This window comes from Hyaloscypha bicolor (genome assembly GCF_002865645.1).
Source record: "Hyaloscypha bicolor E unplaced genomic scaffold K444scaffold_10, whole genome shotgun sequence".
Taxonomy (NCBI): domain Eukaryota; kingdom Fungi; phylum Ascomycota; class Leotiomycetes; order Helotiales; family Hyaloscyphaceae; genus Hyaloscypha; species Hyaloscypha bicolor.
The window spans coordinates 3,047,301-3,075,077 of NW_020194512.1; the positions used below are offsets into that span (position 1 = coordinate 3,047,301).

Consider the following 27,777-nt stretch of genomic DNA (forward strand, 5'->3'; position numbering starts at 1 on the left):
ATATATTATAGTACTTGGACAGGTCTTGGGCTTCTGGAAGCTTGGTTACTAGTCTTAGGCTAGCTAGCTTAGTAGACTTTAAAGATATTAGATAAGATATAATAGAATTACTGGATTAGAATAGAAATACTAGCTAAGACTGCGTTTTTAAACAAATTAGCTATTAAGAATACTAGCAGATATCTCTTTTAAGCAGATATATATTATATAATAATTACAGGCTAGTTACTTATATAACTATATATATTATATTTAGTTCTAGCTATTTATATCTATTTCTCTTTTTCGAAAATATCTAATTATATTATAATATAATTATATTAATATAATATTATATATTATTTAAGAATTTTATTTTATATAATAATAATATTATATTTATTAATTAATTTCTTAAACTTTTCTAATATTAGTAATTATTCTAAAGCTATATATATTCGAATTATATATTAAAGCTAGTAATAAATTTAAATATATAATTAATTACTATTTTTATTAATATTTTTTATATAAATATTAGTTATATTTATATTATAAAATATAAGCTTTTAATAATATTATTCTAGTATTTCTTTTAATAAAAACTTATTAATATTTATATTAATATATAAATAAACTATTAATATAAAATTATATAAAATTATATAAAATTATATAAAATTATATTATTTATTTTAAATTAAATAATTATTAAGAATTATATTATAAAACTTTATATTTATAAAATAATTTTAGTATTATATTTTGCCTAGAGGCCTTATATATAGTAAATAGTTTACTAGCTATTATATTAGACCTAGATTTGTTTTTTTTATTTTATAAATTTATATATTTTATTTTAAATTTATTATATATAAAATACTAATAAAATAATCTAGTTTTATAAATATTAATAATTATAATTCCCGGTAAAAATTAATTCCTAAAAATAGTTCTATATATATTAATTAGAATTAATTATATAATTTAATATAATAATACTAGATCTAGTAGCTTTAGTAAAAAATAATATAATTATTAGTATTTAATATTTTCTTTTAATAATAATAAAAATAAAAAGCAAATATAGAAAAATAGAATTATTTATATATTATTAATATAGCTAGCTTTTTTAAAGCTTCTATTACTAAAATTTAATTTACTAATCTTTAGTACTTTTCCTAAAAATAAAATAATTCTTTATATATATAATTAATAAATTAGCTATTTATAAAAATATAAAATATATTTTAATAACAAGAAAAAGTTTAAAGCCTTAATTAGCCTTAAAGAAATAAGAGTAATAATATGAAATATATAATAGTAGGATATTATATAAATAATTAAAATAAAAAGTAAAATATAAAATAAAATATAAAATAAAATATAAAAGTATAATTAATTTCAAGAACTAATTTATAATAGATATATATAATAGTATATAAATAGATATTAGATATTATAGATCTAGTTTTCTATTTTAGATAAAGCTTATAATCGGAATTATATAAATTATATAGGGTTTTCTAATTAAGTAAAGGGCTTTATATATTTGGCTAAATACTAGAAAATATATAAGGAGATACTTCTAGCTTTAAAAGAAGTATTAATTAGTCTTTATTAGAATTAATTCTTGGAATTAATTATATTTATAAGTATTACTCTATAGTTTACTTATTTTAATTATTTATATATTATTCTACTATTATATATCTTATATTCTAATTAATTTAACTTTCGAAAAATAGTTTATTATAAGATAGTCAAGCTATTAATAAATAAATTATTAATAGCTAGAATATTAACTAGAAGAAATATCTCTACTATTATTAGAATAATCTAGTCAGATATTTAGAGAAGTACCTAGTTAGGTACTTTTTATATTACCTAATTAGAAAAAGAAAATAGAATTCAGATATTTCTAGAACTAGCTAATAAAATAATAATAATAATAGAGAAATTAGTAGCGGCTTATTATTATATTATTAAATTAGAAATAGAAAGGTAATAGAAAGAAAATCTAAAGAAACTAGAAGCTTAGATCTATTATCTTAAAAATATTTAGATATCCGGTATAGAGCCTATTATACTTCCGGTAGTACCCTTAGTTCGAAGGGCTTTAAAAACCCGAGAACTACTAACTTATAGAGAAAAGAGTATTAAAGAAGCCCAGAACTTCTTTTACTAGATAGAATTAAAATAATATAAAAATAATAGAATTATCTAGGCTATAGATATAGTAAAGGTTATATATTATATTTCCTATTTTAAGGATATAGCCAGAAATATTTGGAAATATAAGAAATAATTAGTAAATATTAATATTATAGATTAAAAGACTTTTATTAAATTTATAAAGAATTCTATTTTAAATTTAGAAAACTATAATAATAATACTTTTATTAAGTTCAAGAATACTAAATAGTAGCTAGACTAGAATATTTAAAGCTTTATATCTTACTTAAATAGCCTATTAGATAATTTAGAATATATGAATTTACTATAAAAGCGAAATAATTTATTTAATAGCTTAAAATAGAAGATTCGGAATAAAATTAATTATTAAAGAAATACTTTATAAGAAAGGGAAAAGCTTATTTCTATAGCTATAAGAATTAAAAATAACTTAAATCTATTTATTTAATAGAAATATAATAATAAGCTAATAGAATAGTAAAAGAAAAAGAATAAAAAAAAATTAAAGAAAAACGGAAAAGAAATATATTTCTATTATAAGATTTATAAAACCGGAATAATAAAGATATAGTAATAAAATCTAATATAGTATCTATATTGAAATCTATAAAACTAGTATAATTTGTTTTACCTGCCAGAAAAAGAATTATTATATTATTATTTGCCTTAATCGAGAAAAACCGACTTGCTATAATTATAATAAATCTGGTTATAAAGTATATAAATATCCAGAATTAAAGAAGTCAGAAAACAGATATATTTTATAATAATTATATTTATTTATATTATAGAAAATAAAGTCCCTAAAATAAAAATAGTAATTAAGGTTACTATTAAAATAAGGAAAGATAAATATAAGGTTAGAATATTAGTTAATTCGAATATAGAGGCTAATTATATAAAAAGAAGGCTAGCTTTAAATATAGATATTCTATTAATATTAAAAGTAATTTCCTTAATCTTATTAGAGGAAAGAAGAATCTATTTATATAGAGATTATATTTTTGGAATTATTACCGAAAATATACTAGAAAACTAAAAGAAAACTAATATATATTTTATATTATATAATTTTAATCTAAATTATATTAATATAATACTTGAATTCTTATAGCTTTATTAGATTAATTCTCTAATTTCCTTTAAAAAAGTAATATAGAAATACTAGATTTAATTATAGAAAATTAAAGTTCTAAATACTAGAAAGTTTACTAAAATAATAAAATATAAGATATATATCTTTTTATTAATTGCCTATTATATAACAAATAGTTAAAGAATTACTACTATTATTATAAATAGAATAATTATATTTTTTAAGAAATATCGGAATCTTTTTCGAGTATTTTTTATAGAAGCTATAAATATATTATCTAACTATTATATAATAGAATATTATATAGATTTGAAACCAGAATTCTAACTATTATATAATTCTATATATACTTTATTAGAAAAAGAGCTTAAAGTTTTTCGGGAATATTTTAATACTAGTTTAGAAAAGAAATAAATCTATTATTTTACTAGTTTAGCTAGTATTCTAATTATATTTATTCTAAAGAAAAGAGGCAGCTTATATCTATATATTAATTACCGGAGTTTAAATAGAATTACTATTAAAAACCAAATACTATTACTATTTATTAGTAAAATAATAAATAGATTTTATAAAATAAAGATATATATAAAGCTAGATTTAAAGAATATTTACTATTAGTTATAAATCCGGGAGAATAATAAATAAAAAATAGTATTTTAAATATATTATAAATATTTTAAATACTATATTATATTCTTTAGACTTTTTAATACTTTAGTAATATTTCAAATATATATTAATTATATACTAGTAAGCTTTATAGATATTATTTATATAATTTATTTAGATAATATTTTAATTTATTTAGAGAATCCAGAATAATATATAGTAATAGTTTAATATATATTCGAGTAGTTATAATAATACTAGCTTTTTATAAACTTAGTAAAATGCGAATTTAATATAGGGAAAATAGAATTTCTAGAGTTTATAATTAGCTCAGATAGTATAGAAATAGAAGCTAGCCGGGTTATAGCTATTAGAGAATAGCTGGCTTTAAAGAATAATATCCGGGAAATTCAAGTATTTCTGGGTTTTACTAACTTTTATTAGAGGTTTATTTATAAATACTTTAGAATAGTAAAAGAATTAACTAATTTATTAAAAACTAATAGAAACTTATAATATTATTTTAACTAAATAAATGAGGCAGATAAGGCTTTTAAAAAGCTATAAATTATATTTATAATAGTACTAATTCTTTATTATTTTAATCTAGCCTTAAAGATTTATATAGAAATAGATATTTTAGAATTTGTAATTATAAATATAATTTTCTAGTTCTTTAGTAAAGAAATAAAAGCCAAGTAATATTCTATTGCCTTTTATTTAAAAAAGATAATTATAATTAAAAGCAGATATAAAATATATAATTATAAATTCTTAGCTATTATTATAGTATTCTATATTTAATAGTATTATCTAATATATATTTAATATACTATTATTATTAAAATAAATTATAATAACTTGAAATACTTTATAACTAAAAGAAAACTAAATAGTTAATAGATAAAATAGATAGAGGAACTAGCTATTTTTAACTTTATTTTAGAATACTAGCCGAGGTATAATAATTCTATTAATAGGCTATTAAAAAAGCCAAACTTTATAATAGATATAAATAAAAATACTTTACTATTTATATTTTATAATAAGCTATAAAATATAGAATAAAGAGCCCTATAAGTAATAGTAATAAAATACTATATTATTTCTATAATACTATAATATAAGGCCTAAAAAAAAAGTAAATACTTTTTAATTAGTAAAATATTAAGGAATTTCAAAAAGAAAATTTATTTTAATAATAGAATAATACTAGAAATACTATTATTTAAGTCTATTACTAGTATAGCTAGTTATAAATAATATATACTATAGATTCTAACTATATAAATAGCTAGGTTCGAAATAGTATATAAGAAAAGCAGAGAGATATTATTTAAACTACTATTATAATACTAAAAGCTTAATTTATTAGTATAATACTAATAATATAAATAGTTTTTAAAAGAAACTTCTATTAAAGCTATTAAAACTTAAGAACTTAATATATCTGAATTATTAAGATATTGAAATACTATCTATATATTAAATAAGCCGGCTTTTAAAGAAGAATTACTATAAGCTAATTATAATAATTCTATAAATAAGTATTTTAATACTAGTAAAATACTAGAGATTCTCTAAAGAAAATACTTTTAGTAAAATATAAAAAAGAATATAAAAGATTATATTAGAACTTGTTTTATATATTAATAAACTAAAATAAAAAGATATCTATTATATAGTATATTTAGTTTATTTCTTCTCTTTTTTAAACTATAATAAGAAATTATTATAAATTTTATTATAAGGCTATTTTCTTTTAGGTTTTATAATAAAATATATAATTCTATATTTATTATTATTAATAGATATATAAAAATAGTATAATATATTTCGATTATTAAAGAAATCTTAGCTTCTAAATTAGTAAGGCTATTTATATATTATATTATTAAAAACTTTAGTATATCTATAGATATAACCTCTAATAAAGGATCTATTTTTATAAGCAAGTTCTAATTAAGTCTATATTTCTATTTAAAGATTTAATAATAGCTAAATATAATATTCTATTTATAAACTAATAGATAAACAGAGAATTTAAATTAAACTTTAAAATAATACTTGAGGTATTATATTAGTTACTAGTAGAATAACTAGATAATAAAGCTTACTTTTATAGAATTCATATATAATAACTTTATATATTTAATAATAGAAATTTCTCTATTTTATATATTATACGGATTTTATTCTAGTATTAAACTATATATTAAGAATAATATTTCAAAAAAAGAAATATTAATAATATAGGAAAAAGTATAAAGAATTTAAATAAAACGAGAGATATTAGAGAAATAATAATAAAAAGCAGTAAATATATAGAAAAAGTATTATAATAAAAAGTATATTAATAAGGAATTTAAGATATATAATAAAGTTATATTTTATATAAAGAATATTTAATAGCTATAATTTAGTATAAAGCTAATAGATAGATATCTCGGTCTCTTTAAAGTTTTAGAAGTTATAAGAATATATAAATAGATATATTACTTGAAATTATTATTATTATATTAGATCTATAATATTTTCTATATTTCTTTTTTATAACTATAATACCTATAAGCTAGTATTATAATAGAACCAGAATTAGTCGAGATTAAAAATAAAGAGGAATTTGAGATAGAATTTATTATAGTCTATAAAAAAAGCAAAAAAGAAAAAAAGTATTTTATTTATTAAAAAGGCTATTTATTAGTAAATAATATATAGGAACTATTAAATAATCTAGAGAATATAGTTCAAGAATTATAAGAATACTTGAAAAAGAGTAATATTATAATATTATTAGCTAAATAGAAATATAAAAGACAAATACTTTTATTAGAAAACTATTAAAAACTATATATTTATTCTTGGAAAAACTATATAAAAATTATTAAAAACTCTAAAAACTCTAATTTCTGTATTCTATAAATACCTTATTTTTATAACTACTTTCTATTATTCTTATTATTATTCTTATTAGAATTTTTTCGAGAAATAGGTAATAAATTAGCCTAGAAAACTATTAGCTATTAGTAAAAAAACAAGAAGAAAATAAGCTTATTTAATATTAAAGAATATTAATTATATCTTTAAAAGTACTTTATACTTATATTAAGCTAGTAAGAATTACTTAATCTATTTCTTAAATTATTAGAGAAATTCGTTAGCTTTAAATAATAGCTTTAATATAAGAAATATATATAATTTAATATAAATAAAGAGCTATAATAGCCTTTTTTCTTTTAAGTAAAAGTTAAATAAGATACTTATATATATTAATAGCTTGAAAAAGGCAATTTAATTATATTATATATATTTAAGAAACCTTAAATAGTATTAGAATAAGAAATAAAAAAAGGAATTTATAACTTATAGAATTATACTTCTTATTTTTAGAATAATAATAATTATATATCGAGTAATTATTACTTTTAATATAAATAAGATTAGGAAACTTAGTAATATTTTTGGAATATTAAAAATAGTAAAGGTAAATTAAGGCTATAAAAGTATTAGCCAAATAATTAGTAATAGACTAATAAATATTAAAAGAAGAATTTATTTTAATAGATAAAGAAGTAGAAGAGGAAATTAGAAGGAAATATAAATAAAGCTTAAAGAAGTTTAAAGAAGCTTAAAGAAGGCTTAAAGAAGGCTTAGAAGAAAAAGGCAAGAAATAAAAAAAAGCTAGATATAGTATTATAGTTAAGAAAAAAGAAAATTAGTTAATAGAAAAAGAGAGGCCTTTTTATAATATATTTTTCCCGAATAGTAATTATAAATTCGGAACTAGCTCTATATTAGAAATATCTAAAAAATTATAAAAAAGGAATTTATAAATAAACTAGAAGATTAAATTAACTTTTCTAAGCTTTTAGGCCTATAAAGTAATAATTTATTTATAAATAGAGGCTAAATTGGAATTTATAAACTAATTAGAAAATCAAATAAGCTTTATATCTAATAGTATATATTATATCTATATTACCTTTATAAGAGGAAATTACTAAAGGCAATTTATAAATTAATAGAATAGGGTTAGTAAACTATATCCTTAATTCTATTATCTAATATAATAATAGAATAATTATAGAAAGTTTTTAGAGAAAGCTAATAGCCAAAATAGTTTTAGGGAAATATTTATAAAGCTATTTGCAGTTTTCTTAGGCCTTTTAAAAATAAGGGCTTAGAGAAGAAATTAATATAATAGATATATATAATAATATATAAATAGATATTAGATATTATAGATCTGATTTCTTATTTTAAATAAAGCTTATAATCGGAATTATATAAATTATATAGAGTTTCCTAATTAAGTAAAAAGCTTTATATATTTAGCTAAATACTAGAAAATATATAGGGAAATGCTTCTAGCTTTAAAAGGAATATTAATTAGTTTTTATTAGAATTAATTTTTGGAATTAGTTATATTTATAAATATTACTTTATAGCTTATTTACCTTAATTATTTATATATTACTCTATTATTATATATCTTATATAATTCCTATAAATAAAACTAATTAATATTTATTTCTAAAGCTTATATATTTTTATATATAGAATCTAGTATTTTATTAAATATATAGAAATACTAGTTGTAATTAGGAAATATAATTTCATATAAATACTAGTCTAATTAGGCTATTAAATTTAGTTAGATATTTATTTATATTTTAAATATATATATTATAAATAGCTTATTTAAATAGAAATCTAAAAATACTATTATATAATTAATTAAATAATCTAATTAGAAATTCTAATATATATTTAGATAATATTATATAAATAAATATTAATATAAATATATATTTTAATTTCAAATAATAATAGTTTATTATATTTATTAATTAATTAAATCTAATTTAGCCCAAATATAATATATATTTTTTAAATTATATTTATTATATTTATTATATAATTATTTCGGGGTTAAGGAATTATAATATTATATATAAGCTTTTCTTATAAATAATAAAATATATTAGTAAATAAGGCTCTAATTTTTTAAATTAAAATAAAATTATAAAATATTAAAAAAATTAATTAAATTACTAATAAATCTTATTAATAAAAATATATATATAAATATAATTATTTATAATTTATAACTTGTCTATTATTTAGCTTATTTTATAGTATTATAAATAGTTATTTATTTGCTATTTATTTATTTATTATAATTATATAATAAATAAAATTAAGCTTTTTTATTATATAGTAATTACAGGCTAGTTATATATACTTGGCTTATATAACTATATATACTATATTTAGCTTTAGCTACTTATACTATATCTTTCTTCCTTTAGAATCTGAATATATTATAATACAACTATATTTAATATAACAAGTGGTAGTAATGCCTTTTAATCTGAGCTCTTAATTGAGTATTCTTTCAATAAATAAATTAATTCTTAATTATCGCCATTCATATAATAATTACTATTATCTGAATCAGAGTTCTCGCCCGTTATAGCGACCGATACTGCCCTCCCAATGCTTCCGTACTATATAAACGACTATTAAATCGGAATATGGCTTATACAGACGTTGCAATAGCCCCTTCTTGTTCTGGACTAGTCCTGGACGAACGTCTTCGTTAATTAATTGTGGATACTGTCCACAAAGCCCTTGACGATTACCTCTGCAATAGCCATTAATTAGTAACGCTATTAACCCCTTCTCTGGCTCCTGCAGAGCCTTTATCGCCTCCCAAAGAGCTTCTATCGCCTTGCTCTTCTGCGATCGAACCTCCTGCCGATAAATCGAGCTCCTGCGGCATCGACTGCTCTCCTGTCGACGAGCCCTCTTCTTAACCTGATATTACTATATACTCTATATAGCCTCGACTGCCCTTCTGCCGTCTTTATATATAGACAGTTCCTCTTCTTCTCTTCTATACTTCTAGTACCTCGATTTTATATATATTATAGTACTTGGACAGGCCTTGGGCTTCTGGAAGCTTAGTTACTAGCCTTAGGCTAGCTAGCTTAGTAGACTTTAGAAATACTAGATAAGATATAGTAGAATTACCGGATTAGGATAGAAATACTAGCTAAAACTGCGTTTTTGGACAAATTAGCTATTAAGAATACTAGCAGATATCTCTTTTAGACAGATATATATTATATAATAATTATAGGCTAGTTATATATACTTGGCTTATATAACTATATATACTATATTTAGCTTTAGTTACCTATATTATATTTCTTTTTTTCTAGAATCTAAATATATTATAATATAACTATATTTAATATAATATTTTTATATATATAAATAATTTTAGTAATTAAAGCTATATAGCTATAATTCTTAAAATTCTTAAATATTTCCTTATTTATATTTTCTAAATAATATAAAATTATAATTTATATATATATAAAATATATATTTATTATTTAAATATATATTTAAATATTTTATTTTTATAATTAATATTTAATTATATAGGTATTAATATTAATTTTCTATAAATCTTTTAAGCTTATTATAATTATTTTATAAGAAATATTTATATAAGTCTATTTAATAATAGTATTATAATATAATAAAAGATTTATAAAGTATTATAGTATTTTAATATAATTAAATAAGGTATTAATAATATTAATATATTATAAGTTCAGGCTATATATTACTATTACAATGCACTTTTAGTAATATAAGTGCTAAATTACTAGAGTAATAGTGAGGTGTATCCTAAAAATAGAGGGGCAGGGATATATGGTTGTCAGAAATCAGAAAATCAGAAATCGAAAATCAGAAAATCAAATCTCGCTTCTCGGTTTTGTCGACTAGCTAGCTGTGGGCCTTAGTAGAGCCACTGGCGGGCATATGTAGAGCTTATCCCTTCGTCCGGTGAGACATGGTCCGTACTAGCGGCCGTATCATGCGGATAGCCTGATTGGAGGAGATGGTTGTATTCTTACCTAACAAGGGATATTCGTGTGCGGCCGCTAGTACGGACCATGTCTCACCGGACGAAGGGATACCCAAAATATAACTGCCACAGAACCTATTCATTTGCTCGGCTAGCAGTCTCGCTTGCTTAAGCGATACTATGGTTCAGCTAAATAAACGAGCATATGCAGAGTTTGATAATATGGTTCAACTTAAGCGATACTATGGTTCAACTAAAACCCCCATCATTGCCCGATCGCTCAAAACTGACTTCGTTATACCCTAGCCCATGACATACTTTCGTAAGAGACGAGCTATTGTGGGTGATTTAGCAATAGCAGGTTCATTCCTAGGAGGCGTCATCTTCCCAATAATGGTGATCCGCCTGCTTCCCAAAGTCGGCTTTGGCTGGACGATGAGAATTTGCGCTTTCTTCATCCTCGGCCTGCTCATCATCAGGAACTTGACCGTCTCATCTGACCTCCAACACCATCCCAATCCTGTCAAAATGAATCATTACTTTCATCAAGGTATTAACCTAAAAAGGCTGACGGAGCCGCCCGTACATAAAACATGTGGTATCTGATGCTATCCCGCTCCACTATGCGCATCGAAAGGCCGTAAATCGTTCAACAAGAAAAATCCAGCTATATACCACTCATACATTATGTTCTTCACTCCTCTTCCGACCCCCAGTCAATTTATCAAACCACGAAATTTTATTCGTTGTCCCATTTTCGGCCGATGCCACAGGTGTGACGGGTTGGGTTGCTGTCTTCGCTGCGGTCGAGTTGGCGGATTCGCCTTCGCTAACTTGCGCGAGTTCAATTCCAGATTCCTTCCGAGGTTGAGAATGTCCGGCCGAAGAATTCGCCCTTCCTTTTACTAAAGTCGTCATTGAAACTATTGATTCGCGCTGTCCTTTGGAGACCGAGGGTCGCCGGCCACGGCTCCAGCTGGGGTCTATGGACATGGATCTTCTCCTTGTTGTGTGTTCTGAGCCCGTCAGTTTGACGTTTTGGTGATCGTATGCGTGGGAAATCTTACCATCGCTCCGTACGCTCGCGTCATCCTGGTGAGTTGATCTCCAAAATTGGATCCAGTCAAGAAAATCATGCCATTTTCCCCTCCAAAACTCCATCCCGGAGGTTGTGTTCAGTGAACCAACTGAAGATCCGACCGTTAGCATTTTCGTACATGAGAACGTCTTTGGGTAATTCGAAAACTTGTTTAGGATGTCCTTCCATTGAGCATGAGAATTCAAGGATAAGATTCAGATGACTTACTCAAGAGAAAGAATGGAATGCAGACGGTAGTCATGGTCACGGCGAAATATTTAAAGAAGTGATGAGATGGCATATCTGTCATGCCAAAGACGGACTGAATTTCGCGTTAGTTACGTCGCGGTGTTGAAGGGGAGCGGAGAAAGGAGGCCGGAGGTACTGACCGTGACAAAGGTCAAAGGAAGGAAGAAAATGCTGACCTATCTCTTGGATTAGCATTGCACAAATATTCGAGTGGACGGGGGTGATATACCAATGTCAACAGCTTGATGTTATGTCCCTGCAAGATGGTCACGGTCGACAATTCCACACTCTTCCTGCTCTCTAGAACACTTGTCCCATTGAACAACTGGTCACGAAGGGTCCGAATTTCTTTCCTTCGTTCATCATTATCGTCAGCCAGCCTGTACAGATCCTTGATGATCTTTTCGAAATCTTTCTTGAGATGGGCCATTCGTTTTTTGTAGTGCTCATTGCGCTTCGACCTTTCGTCCATCATCGGCCAAAGAGTCTTATGCTTCCCCTCCCAAACGTCATCCGTAAATGTTTTCTCGTATGCATCGATGATAGCTTTTATGCCATCTCGCATTAGACCGAGAGTTTGGAAGCCCCAAAAGTACCGTCGCGAGTATGTGAACTCGTCGTCTTCGAAGAGAAGCTTGTCCCTGAGTCCTCCATCAAACATGAAGTCCGAAGGAGGAGTAACAAGCTTGCTGATTCTCCTGTAAATTTGCGCGAATCTCTTCTCGGCGTCCTGGAACTCAGCGAGAACCGTGTGCAAGAAGGCCTCTGGACCATTCACGTAATGCTTCGTTGAGTCGTGGATATCCAAGCTAGCTTTATGGTCGGGGTAGCATTGGATGTTCACTACATGCCACTATCATCCGGTCAGTATAGAGGACCCAAGAGACGCGAGCGCAAGCTCGACGAGAGAACTAACTGGTGCCCATGGATCAAAAATGAGACCGTGGTCGTTGTGTTCTTTCCTCGCCTTCCTTGTGTTATTTCGCAGTCTTTTCATAGGTTCACCAGACAAGGACAAGGCTACCACAGAGCTGCATCTTGAGAGTGGAATGTGGTCCAGCGGCTTGTTTCGTAACTTTTCTTCACTGTCCGATTGCTGCCATGGCATAGGCTGCACGTCATCTTCAACTATGGTGAAGTAGTCAAATTTAAAAACGAACGATCGCTGCTCTCGGTGGTCGTGGGAAAAATTGCGGCCTAAAACGTGAGCCTACCTAGGATTAGAGTGCCGGAGTCGAAAGTCCCAGGATTTGCGACTCACCTGCGAATGATCGCCTTTGGCAAGATAGTCGAAAAGTTCATCCATGTTGAAGTCCTTATTCATCGTCATATGCAAGGCGCCCAGGATTATAGGAGATGGTTCTCGGACAATTGTAATCCGTCCAACTGCAGGTCGTTGACTTTCGGGATCCGTATTTAGATTCTGCCAATGATCAGTTTCGAGTGGACTAAGAGTGCAGTAAGGTTTCTTACTTGAATGGCTTGCCAGATGGCAGAGTCGATATGGCTCCCCTTTTCCACAACCTCACTCCTCGACAATGGCGCCCCATCTTTGCTCACATCAAAAACCGAGTAGTGGGAATTGTGCCACTTCTCATCCGAGGGATATTCACGAAATAGTGTTGGATGAAGGAGCCTTCCATGGTCGACCTCCGTTTTCAACAGCTCCTGCCCATGTTCATTAAACTTGTGTTTCTTCAAGTGGTCTCTCAGGTTTTCGTGGTCGAATGTGTAAGAAGGGAGAGGTTTCTGTACGTAGAACTCTTCTTCGACGTCGGACTCGTCGCTCTCGCCAGTGATGACCGAGCTGCCCAAAGTGAGAGGTCTGCCATCGGCATCCTTTGGCCGGTCGGACTTTGCCTTTGCAATCCAATCCGCAGGTCGTTCGGTTTTAGTTTCTTGCGTCGACCGTCTTCGCTGTTTCTTCGCTGATTTCGTACTTGGAGGTCCTCCCGAAGGCCCTGGAGTAGGGTTGCTGGCAGGTGCTTGGACCAGAGCCTCGTGGACTTCGCGGAGTGTTTGCCAGTAGGCTTGTTGCTGTTTCCCAAGCGCTTGCTGCTGTTCGTCAAGCTTCTTCAGAAGCTCAGCGACGCTTGGTACTGCTGACATGACTTTCCGAAGTCGTACAATGGATTGATGCCATGCGACGAGAGAAGGACAACATATCCATCGAGGGCGGCAGTTCGCAGAAACTGGGCAGCATCTACCCCTTTTCCTAGATTCAGCGCAAGGAGCCGCGAGGCTCAGGAAGCGCTGTGGGATCGATCATGCAGCTCTCAGCTCGCCCCCACCTCCTTGGCAGCGCAAGGCTGTTGCCTATCAAGGCAGATTCCCTATTTTACTGGGCATGGTGGCCCCATAAATTTGTCATGGGTCGTATGATATGTCTTGGTTGCCAGCTCATCAAGATTTGACAGCAAGAATGGGGCTGCAGTGCGGATTGAATGGTTTGATTTCGTCTGCGCCGCAGAGCTTCAGGCTTCAAAGGCGATGGACCCAGAATTAAAGGTTAGGAAAGCTGAATAAGGATGGCTGACACGTGATTAAGTACCCCACCATCCCCCCTTCTATATAATAGCCGTACTAAACCTGTAGAAAACTTTCCCTGCCACGTGACCAGTTTTTGTCTGTACGGGAACACCAAACCTGTGCAGGCTCCACTCGCGTTTTACCTACGCTTTGCTTACGCTTTGCTTATACCCACAATGTCTGAATTAAATCAATTATACTGCCCTGGGTGTCGCTGCCCTCGATCGATCTTCCAGTTCCCTCTTAAGGATGGCTGGCGAACCGCGACGTGTGGTTCTTGCCTTGAGCGACAGGCCTTGCGCTATGCAGCGATTCAGGGGCGAGAGAGAGAAGGGAGAGAGGGAGAGGGAGAGGGAGAGGGGGAGGGGGAGCAGGCTACAGGTAAGTTAATGGATCTGTTTACGGACAGATACGGGCAAACTAACTCTCCTAGGGCCGCAAACCCGTTGCTCGAGCTGTTTACAGGTCCGCGATCTCGGCCGCTTCCTTACCTGTGAGCCCTGTCGTCGCCGGAATTTAAAGGCAAAGCGTCACCGAGCCCTAATAACTCGCGTTCCGAACCCTTCCCCAACTCGAGCCGAGCTTGCGGATCATATCCAGCGCCGGCAGCAAGCTACCGGGAAGAGAGAGAGAGGATTTGCTGGATACCGGGCAATTACGGTCGATGATTATACCCGGGAGCCGACCCAAGAAGAGGAGCAGGAGCTCCAGGACCGGCAGCAGCAGCGTAAGGATAGGAAGGCAGAGAGGAGGGTTTGGGAGGTAGAAAGTAAAGAGCGAGTAAGGGAGTCATGGGTACAAAGAGGCCAGTTCCTAGGGGAGGGGGAGTTTGAGGCGTGGTGGGAGGCGAGGGAGAAGAAGTGGCAGAGAGCAAGTGAGAGGTTAAAGGAGGGGGACAGGGAAAGGAGGAAGATGAAGAAGGATGGAGAGAAGTGGGCTGAGTGGGCAGAGAGGGAGGAGCAAGAGAAGAGAGGGAGGGAGGAGAGGGAGGAGCAAGAGAAGAGAGAGAGGGAGGGGCAGGCTTGCGGACTGGTAGGGAGGCAATTAGAGGAGATATATATAGACGAATACTAATATTGCGATGATTATTAGCTTTAATTCCAGGGCAAGTGAGGCTTGGGAGGGCCCGCGAGAGGGAGGGAGCTTTGCGGGTAAAAGTAAGGCTTGGGAGGGAGTTACGGGTGAGAGTACAGGCAGTAAGGGGCTTGCAGGGCGAGTGAGGCTTGGGAGGGCCTGCAAGGGGAAAGGGGGAGCTCTGCAAGTGAGAGTGAGGCTTGGGAAGGCTCTGCAAGTAAGAGTGAGGCTTGGGAAGGCCCGCGAGAGGAAAGGGAGAGCTCTACAGGTAGGAGTGAGGCTTGGGAAGGCCCGCGAGAGGAAAGGGAGAGCTCTATAGGTAGGAGTGAGGCTTGGGAGGGCTTGCAAGGAGAAAGGGAGAGCTTTGCGGGTAAGAGTGAGCCTTGGAAGGGAGCTACGGGCAAGAGTACGGGTAGTAACGGGCTTACAGGGGCAAGTAAGGCTTGAGAGGACCCGTAAGAGAGCCAGAAGATCCGAGAGAGCTTTATAGTTCCGGTAAATAGCCCGCAAAAGCAATACTACTTCTCTTGCAATCGAAAAAAGCCTCTTATAGACTTTGGCCGGTTCTTTAATTATAATATATACCGGGAGCGGAATAAGAAAGCGAACCGGGCCCGGTATATAAAGCAAAAAGCTAAATATTTAAATAAAAACTCTTAAAAACTAATTTCCCTTATACTTATATATTATATTAGTACGAGCTTGCGAGTGCAATGTGGCTATATTTAATAAGAAGAGGGTTTTATAAGTAAGAAAGGGAGCTTATAAGTAAAAGTAAGGCTTAAAATAGCCTATAAAAGAGGGAAAAGAGCTCTATAAATATAATTAGAGGTATAGCAGTCCGCAAAGAGAGAGAGAGAGAGCTCTATATTAAAGCTAAAAGTCACCTTCTTAATCTCGAATCGAGATCAGGGCAAAATTAAAGACTGGCCCCGGAGCTTGCGTAGGGCCGCCAGGCTTTAATTTTAGCGAAGCGGCCCAGATCTCGTTTCTTATTACGCATGCAAAGGACGTGCGAGAGGTTTGGGTGCTTGACAGAGAAGGCTTCTGATAGTTGGTCGTCATTGACATCAATTGATTTGCTGCCAGGATACCTTCACCGCGAATACTTCCGAAAATTTGTTTATAAAGTTCGGTCTCAGGACCCCCACTCTAAGCAAGGTCACCAGTCAGAAATTAGTTGTACCTTTCTTCCTTCTAGAAAGAATTCTGAAGACTGCCTGAAGCACCAACTTACGCTACATAGTGGTGAAAATAAAAGAAGTGTTACTTTCTATCAAGATAAGCAATTTGGAGGAGTCTTCTCTCACTCCACCATTTCACCCCTCTCAATACCTCTAACTCGACTCACCATCTAGGAATGGTATCTTCTTGTTCCCAGTCCTCAAAGATATTACTATGTCTCCTCTGAGTCTGCGGTCTTCGGAACCCCAATGAACATATCCATTCGGTATGTGCAGTCAACGTCCAGCAGTTTGGACATTCTTCACAGTTATCTTGCCAACAGTACAGTCAGTCTCTACCGCTGTGTAGGTTCCCCCCTCCGCACTGGTTGGTGTTTGTTAACATCTTGCTTGGGTTTAAATATCGGGAAGAACTTGCTTACCCCACATGTCCGCACTTCATGTTGTCAAAGTCCGGTGTTTTGATAGTTTGTGTTCTTCAGTTGGTTCATTTGGTTGCCAATTCTGTATTCAATCTTGACGTTGAACTCAAACGATATGCTTTTGCAGGGAAATTGGCAAATTAGTCACTAAATTGCAGAAATGTAAAGGATACTAAACTTATTTGGAGAGAAGTCTCGGAATCACGAGTGTCATTCACAGATATTCGTCTGTCCGACTTCTTGCTACAGTACGGATTACCAAAGAATCGTTCTCATTCTTTATTCTCAATATCATTCACCTGAAGTAGCCATGATATCCATGCTCAATTCCCCATCAGCTCGAATACCCTCCACTCACACCTCAATTTTTCATTCCCAGTCCCCGTACTCGCTCGAATAAGCGAACCAGCCTTCCTCCAACGTTGGTACAATCCCAACACTTGTAGTGCAAGCATCTGGTGCACATAGCTGCATCTCCATGGTTCAATTTGTCGCACTGTTCTGAATTAGAAGTCGGGCACTTGAAACTTCGGGTGCGTGGTTGAGGGGAAAGGGGTCAGTTACACGACAACATTCCCAAGATCCTCCCATGGTGCTGTCAAACGCCAAGGATCGTATTTAATACCTTTTTGCGTAGCTTTTGTCCTGAGTTGCCCGCTTCGATGTGGATGCAGAGTTTTGAGTCTCGCTTTCTTGGGTTGTGGCTACAATAGACAGTGAGTAGATCAATGAATAGTCGGAGAAGTCCCGAGTGTACAAATTTATGGCTCCTCAATAACTGCAAAGTTATTTGTCAACAAGAGGAGTTTCGGATTTCGAGATTTTTTGCCCCCAGGTTGAATCACAATGTGCAATGTGAATCTCCCGTCAACCACTCGAGCTGAAGTTGGGGAAGTCTCGCTCATGGATTAAGTATCCGAACCCGTTAAAATGCATCTCGCCACCCTTCCCGAGACATCCTTTAGTGTGCTAGACATACATATGAACTGTGCCAAACATGTTTATGGAACTGAGACATTTTAAGAGCCAAAATCCCGCACTGAAACACTTCCGGTCGAGTGGTCTACTTCTCCACGCCAGCGCTGCAAGTTCCCGAGATCAGCCCATCATTTCCCCCGATCATAGCTAATGAAAACTTCCATGTATATCGGGGCTCGCCCATTTCTCCCAATGGTATCCTGAAATCTTTAAGTCAAGAGCCACAACAGGATTGAGGTAGAGTCAACTGACCTTGGGTATGTCCACCAGCCACCGAACAGTCTCTGCACAATGGTACTCTATCGTATGTACATAAACGACAGAATGTTGAACGACCTGGATTTGTTGTTTTACAGGGCTACCTCTGTTAGTTTGGGTGTATGCTTGCAGAAGAAGGTTTAACTGACTTGACGATTGCCCTGTTTCTTGCAGCAAACCCAAGCTTTTCCGTTTGCGGGTTCAACAGGCCGTCGTTGGCGAGGTCTCTGAGGCTTCGAAGGACCGCAACCCATGGTGATATGAAAGAGAGCAAAGGCTCTCCGGGAGCTCTGGCTAGAGTTTGTGTTGGGGATCCAAGTTTGTGAAAGCTTTTCCTCGAAGACTTGATTGAATCTGTGAAATGCAACTGTGCTTGACATTCTTTCTCGATCTTGAGTATCTAGATGTGTAAACGGAGACGCCGTTGAATCTAGCGAGTCGAAGAAGCCGTGAATAATACTTTCCAACATGTTCCTCACCTTCTTGATTCAGAATCATAAGTCAAGATCTTCTTGGTTGTGACAGCGGATGGTTTTTAGGGACGTCCGGTTGCTTCGAGTCGGATGAGTTGCCGCAGCTCAAGCATACAGCATCTTCTGCAGAGTTGAAGGTGCCGCATTCACCCTTCCAGAAATACCATTTTTTTGAATTTAACAAGGATAGCTCACATCTCTATCGTCAATGTTGTTGACACATTTCCAGCAACTTGTTGTAGGTCTTGGGTTTGGAATTTGACTAGACTTGGATGCTTCTTGTTTCGAGAAGTTGCTGCCCATTTTGTAGCCAGGACGTAGACAGAGTCCTCGATTGTATTGTAAGTGCAGTGTGGTAAGAATCAAAGATTGGGTGATGTGCATCAATGAATAGCAAGCGAGATATGAGTTTGATGTGTTCTAGTATGTTACGGTGGAAAGGTGTTGTGATGCTCGATTTCTTGACCAAGGAAAAAAGTGCGATGAAGTAAAATAGCCACCGGTCACGAATACGGAGAAGTTCTCTCACAATTCCTTTTAATCACTATGGAAACTACGTAGTCCACATTTAGTGACTCGGCGTACTCCTTCTCTGACTCCGGCAACCAGAACCAAACCGCTTTCGATGTGTAGATGACTCTGATTGCACGATTGCACGAGTTTCGTTGCATCGGAGGCACCTGGGTGTAATTTCGGAATTTAATCGTAGGCATAATAATCGTACCTGTGATGTCAAGATAAGAGCGGTAGATTATAAGAGATTTTTACCCTGTAATAATTGGAGTTCGTGCATTGCCAAGGTCCGTTCGGGTCTCTCGCAACTGCAGGGACTGCTTTTGAAGTATTGTTGCCCATGGTCAGGCTTGGGTGAGATTTTGGATGTGGGTTTCTATCGATTTGGCACTTGAGGTCTTCGGGTACTGTAGATTAAAAAGGTTCTGGTCGTGAGTTGAGGTGAAATTTTTTTACCATGAGGGTCGTGGGCAGAGGCTGGCAACCTCAATGCATTTATATAAAACGAGAGCCTTGGAAGTATTGTGAATCACCATCACTATCAGAATCTCGCAAATATTTCATACGAATCATTATATTTAGCAGACTCAATATTATATTATTCATGCTTGCATTTCAGTCCTTCCAAGCAGAACCTTTGGAAAAGAGAAGGCTGGGGTGGTGCTTCTCCATGATTGCCACCATGTAAAAGACCAGGATAGAAGAGTAGAACGTTTTTCTCTCAAGCTTTTCGGGTTACCCTCACTTCCCCCTTTTAACAAACACTAAGCGAGCCCCTATACCTCACCTCCACCGTCACCAACATAAATTTTCCGGTCCACCACATCCTCAAAAATACTCACTCTGTATCCCAAGTACTTCGACATTGACAATACTTTGATCCTTGTCTGCCAACAGTCTAGTCATTGATGTCTTGACTCTGTATGTTTGGCTTTGATATTGAGGGGTTCAGATCAAGTAAGTAGTGGCGGGATACAAAAGTGAATATACATTTTGACCAGATTCTTCACATTGATAACCAAAGAAAAAAAGACGTTAGAGTAAAGTCCATGCATTAAACTATCTCGCCAACCGTGGGGAGAAATTTAACCACTATTGGCCTTCTCCCTCTCCCTCCGACGTCGACATCAACTCATGAAAGGAACATCCTCAACAACCACAGCACATTCCATACATCTCTTATGTCTACAAGCTTTACAAATATCATCCTCAGCCTTGTTGATACGGCCACAGCGCTCCTGGTCTGGTGTGAGGTGGAGGAAATTAGAGAGGGAGTACGGGAAGGGAGGATAACTTGCGTAGCCTGAGTATCGCTGGCCGCTGCAGCGGTTCCAGGGACGTTTGATGGGTTTCCTGTTTTCATTTTCCTTCTCGGTGGTATTGTGAGTGGTTCCAAATCCGTTGGTGGGGTTTGATGAAGGAATTGTCATGTTATTAATAGTTTCGTGGTTTTGGAGTTCGTGATACTAGGAAGAAAATCGAGGTGGTTCAATGCGCAACGGAAGGTGGAATATTAAGTCAAGGTATAGAATAGAAGGTTTAATTGTGAATGTCCCACGACTCGTATCAGATGCTGTGGGGCTTAGATGCTCAAGACCTTGAGGAATAATCAGAAAGTACCGGATTTGATTGTTCATAACACGTGGTACATTCCAATAGCACATGATTTTGAATATTCTAGAGCTTCCAAGTACTTTCAATTGTGAAAGACTATTGAATTAATCCATTCGGTGATTGATTCAATTGAGTCAGTCAAGTGGTAACAATTCGTCCAAGCGGCTAAGTCCTGCCGAAGATGAAAAGACAAGAAGATCGGAAGGTGGTCTAAGGGTGATGCCAAGACCCGATTGCTAGTTCCTAAGTGGACATATAATCGCTTTTACTTTGACTGTCACGACTGATTTAGTTGCTGTCATGTCTCAGATCTGACAGTTCTCATTCTCTTGAAACAAAAGGAGTGTCTGATGTTTTTACCTGTTCTTGTAAATGGCAGTACATATTATTAAATGATAAACGAATCTCATTTTGAACCGGAAGATCTTCGAAACGCTTTCCGCTAATGTCGAGTGAACTTAACAACGATATGTTCTATAATGACAAAGGTTAACTTGGAACAAGGAGGAATCTACAAGTACTTGTTACTGGCTACATATACTTTATTCCCCTGTCCAATGGCATGGAAATTGGGTGAACTACCTGGCATGGAGCTGACAATCATTGGCAGATGTGGATTGATTAGGAAGTGGCGCTAACCCTCGATGTTATTCAGGAGAGCTGAATCCAGCTGTCGGTGTGCTCGCTTGACCAGAGAAGCTGCAAACATCCATCTATGAGCTCATCCTCATATCTTCAGATAGGAACGATGCCGAGATGCAGTGCAAAGTTTCTCACAACCTCTAATGACTTGGCTGCAACATCAAACAAAGTAAAGACTGGACACTCGCCATGCTTGGCATTTCTAACATCACCAGCAAGGCTGAACAATAAAAGGAAATGCTCTTTTCATTCATCATTTATTCTCATGTAACTATTGCTGCGCTTCCATAAACCATTATCGAAACTCCTCTCAAGTAATGAAATCTAGACACAGGTAGGATTGCCATGGGGTATCGGGAAATTAATGCGCCATGACTTCGTCGACGTGGTGCTCAACACCATTGGGCTTTTCGACACCATCGACCTCCATAGCATCATCACCCTCGCCCTCAACCTCGACTTCTTCCTCCTCGAGCTCCTCCTCCTCGCTCCCGCTACTATCTGCTTCGAGATCCTCGCTGCCGTCATCGGACTCCTCGCCAGCGGCGATGGCACCTTCGCCCTCTGCGCCAGCCATCTCAGCATCTTGCACCATGGCATCTGGTGCGGCCTCGCCACCCTCTTCAATTTCCTCTTCCTCCTCCTCAGCCTCCTCAGCTCCATATTGGTCTCCATCCGCAGTCAGATCAGCTTCGGGCTGCTCAGGTGGGAATTCGGGTGGAGCAGAAGCCTCGGAGTCCCTGTAGATTGAATGTTAGTAGGTGACTCATTGATTTGTCTTTACAGCACGTACCATTTGATAGCGAACCGGGTGACTCTTGGCTTCTCTGCTAGCACGTTTCTTCGGACCTTCTCGAGGATCGGTTTTGCTGGGGGATCGGCATTGAGCTCTTCGGAGTCATACTCATTGTTGACATAGTAGCCAACTCGCACGAATTCCCGATTGTCGTAGGCACACGTGAGAAGGATGACGGTGACACCGAGGATTTCAGCGTCTGGGATTCTGTTGGTGTCCGGTGGGTCGGCCTCGAAGATGAACTTATTGACACCGACGGGTATTGGGCCCACGAGGAGGGAGTCAAGCTCTTGATCGTGCTCATCCCTGATTGATATTAGCGTGTATTATGCGCAGAAGGAGCGAGGGTCTTACGAGGTAGCAGATCCAACGTAGGTCAACTTCCATTCGAGGTCTAATGACGCAAATCAGCATCTGAAGCAGCTTATTTCCGGTCTAGAACTGCATACCTTTCTGCAGAGGCTCCAAACACTCAAAGGTGATCTCGAACTGATATGAGTCGCCGAACTTGGCTGGGTTGTTGAGGACGTTGACGCCCAGGAGAGACACAACCGACATCTTGAGCAAGTGATTATTTTAGGTTGTATGTTGTGAATGTAGAATTGAAGGTAGACCAAAACAGGTTGGATGTAAACGGGAGGTTGTTGATCTTAAATAGAGGAGGATGAGACACTGCGGAGGATGGTGGAGGAGAGTGGGAGACGCTGGCTTCTTTGTGGGACGCGTTTGGGGCGCGTTGACCGCGACTTCCCAAAATCACTTTATTTTCGCACGTGTGGAAATAGGCACTAGAGTGTTTGAGGACTAGCGCTGATCATAGGTAAGCACTTTCCATTTTAGGCTTAGCCGGCTAGAGCTCCAAATTTGAGGACTGCAAGGCTGAATAGCTATCATCACGGAACGCCAGACATAGCCATCAACATGGCGGACGCGGAAGTCAGTCAACCCCCTTCGATCACTTCAGAATCCTCGGACACTAACATGGCACAGCGCGCGAACAACGGTTCCAACGAGTCCAACACCTCGTCAGATGTGGACATTCCAGTTGAGAATTCTACACCTGACGTTACAGAACTGGAGATTGCAGAGAAGCTTCCTGCTGCGGACGATACAGATGCAAATATTCCGCAAACGCTTTCTGCTGCTGAAGTTCCACAACCAGCCATCCAAGTAACGCTTCCCACACCCACATCGCAACCATCCTCTGCTCAACCGGCACCCGTCGCAAATTCCAACCCTATCATTCCATCCACCACTCAAGCAGCATCGCTCCCAAAAGCCCGTCTTCCACATGACACAACCGGCATACTCGAAGACCGGATCAAGGAGGATCCCAGAGGTGACCTGGATGCGTGGTTGGCTCTGATCAATGAACATCGGAAGCGCAATAAGCTTGACGATGCCCGAGCCGTTTACGACCGGTTCTTTAAAGTATTCCCTCAAGCCGTAGGTCCCCTAAATTCCCTTCACTTGAGTTTGCTGACGTTTCGTAGGCCGAAATATGGGTACAGTGGGCTGATATGGAGCTCGAGAACGACAACTTTGCTGGCGCTGAACATGTCTTCGGTGCATCTCTGCTGTCCGTTCTCAGCGTCCAACTCTGGACTGTCTACTTGAACTATATTCGACGCCGCAACGACCTAACAAATGATGTGTCTGGAACGGCGAGAACAACTGTATCCCAAGCATACGATTTTGTCCTTGCAAACATTGGCATCGACAGTCAAGCGGGGAGAATATGGCAGGAATACATACAATTCATTCGAAGCGCGCCTGGCCAAATTGGTGGTAGTAGCTGGCAAGACCAACAGAAGATGGACCAACTCCGAAAAGCTTACCAACGAGCCATCATGGTTCCTATGTCTACATTGAACGGCATCTGGAAGGAATACGACCAATTTGAGATGGGCCTAAATAAGATAACTGTAAATCTCCGCGTCCAAATTTAAATGCGTGCTAATGAGTCCCAGGGTCGGAAATTTCTTCAAGAAAAGTCTCCCGGCTACATGTCTGCTCGGAGCGCGAACACGGCTTTGGAAAACTTAACCCGCGGAATAATTAGAACAACCCTCCCTCGTCTCCCCCCAGCTCTTGGCTTCGATGGTGACCAGGAATACCTGCAGCAAGTTGAGCTCTGGAAGAAATGGATTACATGGGAGCAAGAAGATCCTTTGGTTCTCAAGGAGGAGGAACCTCAAATCTACAAACAGCGAGTCTTATATGTATTCAAGCAGGCTGTTATGGCTTTGCGATTCTGGCCGGAAGTCTGGGCAGACGCAGCCGATTGGTGCTTCGCCAATGGCTTGGAACAAGAAGGGGATAGTTTCTTAAATGATGGAATGTCTGCCAATCCCGAGAGTTGTTTGATTACTTTCAAGAAAGCCGACCGCCTTGAAACAACATTATCCACTAACGAAGCTGACAAGGGTCCAGCTGAGCATGGTGAAATCATTCGCGCACCTTACGACAAACTCCTCGATACCCTGTACGATATGATCAAGCAACTGAAGACGCGCGAAGCACATGACCTTGCCAAGCTCGAGGAATCAGCAGCTCTTGATGCCTCGATCAGTGCAATTATCAGCAAGGCTGAGGATGACGAAGAGGAGAAAGAGGCAGACATAAAGGCCAGAGAAGCCGCCAAAGCTAATCAGATCAAAGCCATTCAGCAAGGTTATGCAATGCAGGCACAGCTGCTTTCAAGAACACTTTCATTTGCTTGGATTGCCCTGATGCGAGCAATGCGTCGAGTTCAGGGCAAAGGCCAGCCCAAGGATCCCTTAGTTGGAGGGATGAGAAAAATCTTTGCTGATGCACGCCAACGTGGAAGGCTCACAAGTGATGTCTATGTAGCTGCTGCTTTGCTCGAACATCATGTTTACAAAGAAGTCGCTGGAACGAAGATTTTTGAACGTGGTGCAAAGTTATTCCCGGAGGATGTGAACTTCACCTTAGAGTACTTGAAGCATCTGGTGTCTATCGGTGACATTACAAGTAAGTTATCCCCAAAACAGGACCACTATGGAATACTAACAATGACGCAGATGCTCGAGTTACTTTCGAAACAGTTGTCAGCCGCTTGACCCCAAAACCGGACATGGTATCGAAAGCAAAGCCTCTTTACGCATTCTTCCATAAATACGAATCTGAATATGGTGAACTATCGCAAATTTCGAAATTGGAGAAGCGCATGGCAGAGGTGTACCCGGAAGATCCTAGGCTCGCAACATTTGCAGCACGTTATAGTGCAGAAGGCTTCGATCCAACTGCTGTCCGACTCATTGTTTCTCCTTTAAAGCAGATGCGGCCAAAATCTACTGGTCCTACAATCATGCAATCGATTGAGCAGCCATCCTCGATTCAGAACAGCCCCCGTCCTCACTACGTGCAAGAAGCCAGTCCACGACCGCAATACCTCCAAGCTACCAATTCTCCGAAGCGACCGTTTCAAATTGAGGATTCCGACGATCTCAATCGCCCCCGTAAACTTGCTCGTGGCGAGTCTCCTCTAAAGGGTGCTGCTGGTAGACGACTGGATCAGCAGAAGCGATTGCAACAAGGAACACCAACTTGGCAGTCAAACGCACCACCTTTTGTTGTTCCGCGCGATATCACATTCCTTCTCAGTATCATTCCAAGAGCTGATCTGTACACGTCCACAAAATTCAGTCCTGAAGCTCTCGTGCGACTTCTTCGTGAGACAATCGTTCCCGACTTCAGCACTTGGAAGACTGCGCGGGATCAATCCCAACCACCCGTTCAGCGATATGATGGTACGCGTTCTACTCACATTCCACCTCCTCCCAGACCAAACGCATACCCGCAGCAGCAGCAATCCGGTGGTCAAAACAGTCAATATGGTGATCAAGGCAGTGTCTGGCAGAATGACGGCAGCCAGCCTCCGTATCCAGACCCTCATGCCTCATACCCAGGCGCGGCTCACCAGCGTGATGCGTTCTCCAGACTACCAGCGGTACATGGACTTCCACCTCGACCAGCCTTTCCGCCGCCATTACCAGTCCCAAGTAGGTCTGGGTACCCTGTGGTTGCCGATCCTGGTCAGGAGAACCGTGCTACACCTCCCCAGCTCCTGCCTGCCCACCTTTGGTACTACCGATAGCTAACCTGGGTTTGCTGCAGGATATTTCCGCTAAATAGAAGTCATCACTAGACATGACCTTTTCCTACATTGTGGGTGGACCTTCTCCTCACGGATGTATTTCGGCTTTCTCGTTTTCGGATACTGGTTGGTGGCTGGCATGGGAGGATCTTTTAGGGAAGGAAAGCATGGTTGGATGAAAAGTTTATGTTCTAGAACGTCCGCGGGACTTACCCTTTTCGTTTCTTCTGCGCGTGGAATTTATGGAGAGGGGAGAATGGGCTGCACAAGGATCTGGCGGCTCTTTCTCTCGCGGCATAAAGCATGGCGTTCTAGGGGCAGCATTCAAAAGCTGTCGAGGGGATGTAAGATTACAGTAGGATCAATGCAACGCCTTTTTCGTCCCTGCAGCTTTGGATCTCTTTGCGTGCCATGTTTTGAGTTGTTTGTCTGTTGATTTATGACTTGGAATGTATCTTGCTCGAAGTTTGCCACTGCATCTACGTTGCTCGAAGCTTGCCATCCTTCAGCTCCTCCATTTGCAATCTACAAACAAAATCTAGTCTGGAATTACACTCTCTGCTACCTACATTCCCGCCAATCCTGCCCTGGAAAGGAGCATGCATCAAGATGTTCTGCACTCGCTGGGTTCGGTTCATTTATTGCGGATAGATCGTCACGTGCATCTTCAGCTCTTCCATTCATCGCTCTGTGCTGCTCTTCAAGCTCAAGAATCGACTAAGGGCCTCGATGACGCCACCCTTCGTCATCGCTACCCCGCATTGCCCTGTATTGCTTCGCTTTCAAGGTTATGAGACCGTTAGCCATTGCGAAATCAAGTCATCAATTTGGCTCGGTGCGGCAGGTCCTTGCGTGGAGGGCATAAGGGGGGTCACTTTCATGCTAACAAAGAGAGCCCACAGAGCTCCTCATGGGGAAACAATGTCTTGAATTGAGTTGTAATAGGGGGATTGCGTTCTTTGTACATCCCTCCTTTGTCAATAACCTCGATTGCTTCAAAATAATTGTTGACTTTACCCCTTTCCCTTCCCAGAAGTATTAGCTCCTTGCATACGTGCCAAAGTCCTCACCTTCAACT

General features: G+C 36.4%; 5 protein-coding genes across 5 annotated transcripts; 3 read left to right on the forward strand and 2 right to left on the reverse strand.

The window, feature by feature from the left end:
• Nucleotides 1-10,975: 10,975 nt before the first annotated feature.
• Nucleotides 10,976-14,558, reverse strand: K444DRAFT_606412 (uncharacterized protein). The gene is made up of 8 exons (XM_024878987.1): nt 13,570-14,558; nt 13,358-13,519; nt 13,013-13,306; nt 12,326-12,949; nt 12,237-12,272; nt 12,076-12,169; nt 11,837-11,956; nt 10,976-11,785 (listed from the first exon to the last, which is right to left on the reverse strand). The coding sequence occupies exons 1-8, from the start codon at nt 14,203-14,205 to the stop codon at nt 11,448-11,450; spliced, it is 2,304 nt and encodes a 767-aa protein (XP_024744380.1). The 5' UTR covers nt 14,206-14,558; the 3' UTR covers nt 10,976-11,447.
• On the forward strand, nt 11,103-11,309 carry K444DRAFT_497106 (uncharacterized protein; the record flags this gene model as incomplete). The annotated part of the gene is made up of 1 exon (XM_024873294.1): nt 11,103-11,309. A coding segment is annotated over one exon (207 nt), but the record flags the coding sequence as incomplete, so codon positions are not given.
• Nucleotides 14,480-15,590, forward strand: K444DRAFT_16459 (uncharacterized protein). The gene is made up of 4 exons (XM_024870685.1): nt 14,480-14,643; nt 14,692-15,006; nt 15,059-15,352; nt 15,477-15,590. The coding sequence occupies exons 2-4, from the start codon at nt 14,802-14,804 to the stop codon at nt 15,509-15,511; spliced, it is 534 nt and encodes a 177-aa protein (XP_024744382.1). The 5' UTR covers nt 14,480-14,643; nt 14,692-14,801; the 3' UTR covers nt 15,512-15,590.
• A 6,432-nt stretch (nt 15,591-22,022) lies between these two features.
• K444DRAFT_579098 (histone deposition protein Asf1) lies at nt 22,023-23,314 on the reverse strand. Its single transcript, XM_024877644.1, has 4 exons — nt 23,029-23,314; nt 22,934-22,973; nt 22,577-22,885; nt 22,023-22,523 (listed from the first exon to the last, which is right to left on the reverse strand). The coding sequence occupies exons 1-4, from the start codon at nt 23,135-23,137 to the stop codon at nt 22,145-22,147; spliced, it is 837 nt and encodes a 278-aa protein (XP_024744383.1). The 5' UTR covers nt 23,138-23,314; the 3' UTR covers nt 22,023-22,144.
• Nucleotides 23,315-23,560: 246 nt separating this feature from the next.
• On the forward strand, nt 23,561-26,699 carry K444DRAFT_516389 (uncharacterized protein; the record flags this gene model as incomplete). Its single annotated transcript, XM_024873682.1, has 4 exons — nt 23,561-24,025; nt 24,073-24,504; nt 24,550-25,573; nt 25,624-26,699. The coding sequence occupies 4 exons, from the start codon at nt 23,561-23,563 to the stop codon at nt 26,697-26,699; spliced, it is 2,997 nt and encodes a 998-aa protein (XP_024744384.1).
• Nucleotides 26,700-27,777: the final 1,078 nt, after the last annotated feature.

What these genes read in the sequence shown, in the direction of transcription:
- K444DRAFT_606412 (XM_024878987.1), bottom strand. Translation starts at nt 14,205, where the DNA reads ATGTCAGCAGTACCAAGCGTCGCTGAGCTTCTGAAGAAGCTTGACGAA. An exon ending in CCATCTGGCAAGCCATTCAA is followed by an intron (nt 13,520 to 13,569) that starts GTAAGAAACCTT and finishes GATCATTGGCAG; the next exon opens with AATCTAAATACGGATCCCGA. An exon ending in CATTCCATTCTTTCTCTTGA is followed by an intron (nt 11,957 to 12,075) that starts GTAAGTCATCTG and finishes TCGGATCTTCAG; the next exon opens with TTGGTTCACTGAACACAACC.
- K444DRAFT_16459 (XM_024870685.1), top strand. Translation starts at nt 14,802, where the DNA reads ATGTCTGAATTAAATCAATTATACTGCCCTGGGTGTCGCTGCCCTCGA. An exon ending in GGAGGGGGAGCAGGCTACAG is followed by an intron (nt 15,007 to 15,058) that starts GTAAGTTAATGG and finishes TAACTCTCCTAG; the next exon opens with GGCCGCAAACCCGTTGCTCG. An exon ending in CCAGGACCGGCAGCAGCAGC is followed by an intron (nt 15,353 to 15,476) that starts GTAAGGATAGGA and finishes GTGGGAGGCGAG; the next exon opens with GGAGAAGAAGTGGCAGAGAG.
- K444DRAFT_579098 (XM_024877644.1), bottom strand. Translation starts at nt 23,137, where the DNA reads ATGTCGGTTGTGTCTCTCCTGGGCGTCAACGTCCTCAACAACCCAGCC. An exon ending in TTTGGAGCCTCTGCAGAAAG is followed by an intron (nt 22,974 to 23,028) that starts GTATGCAGTTCT and finishes TTGCGTCATTAG; the next exon opens with ACCTCGAATGGAAGTTGACC. An exon ending in TACGTTGGATCTGCTACCTC is followed by an intron (nt 22,886 to 22,933) that starts GTAAGACCCTCG and finishes AATATCAATCAG; the next exon opens with GGATGAGCACGATCAAGAGC.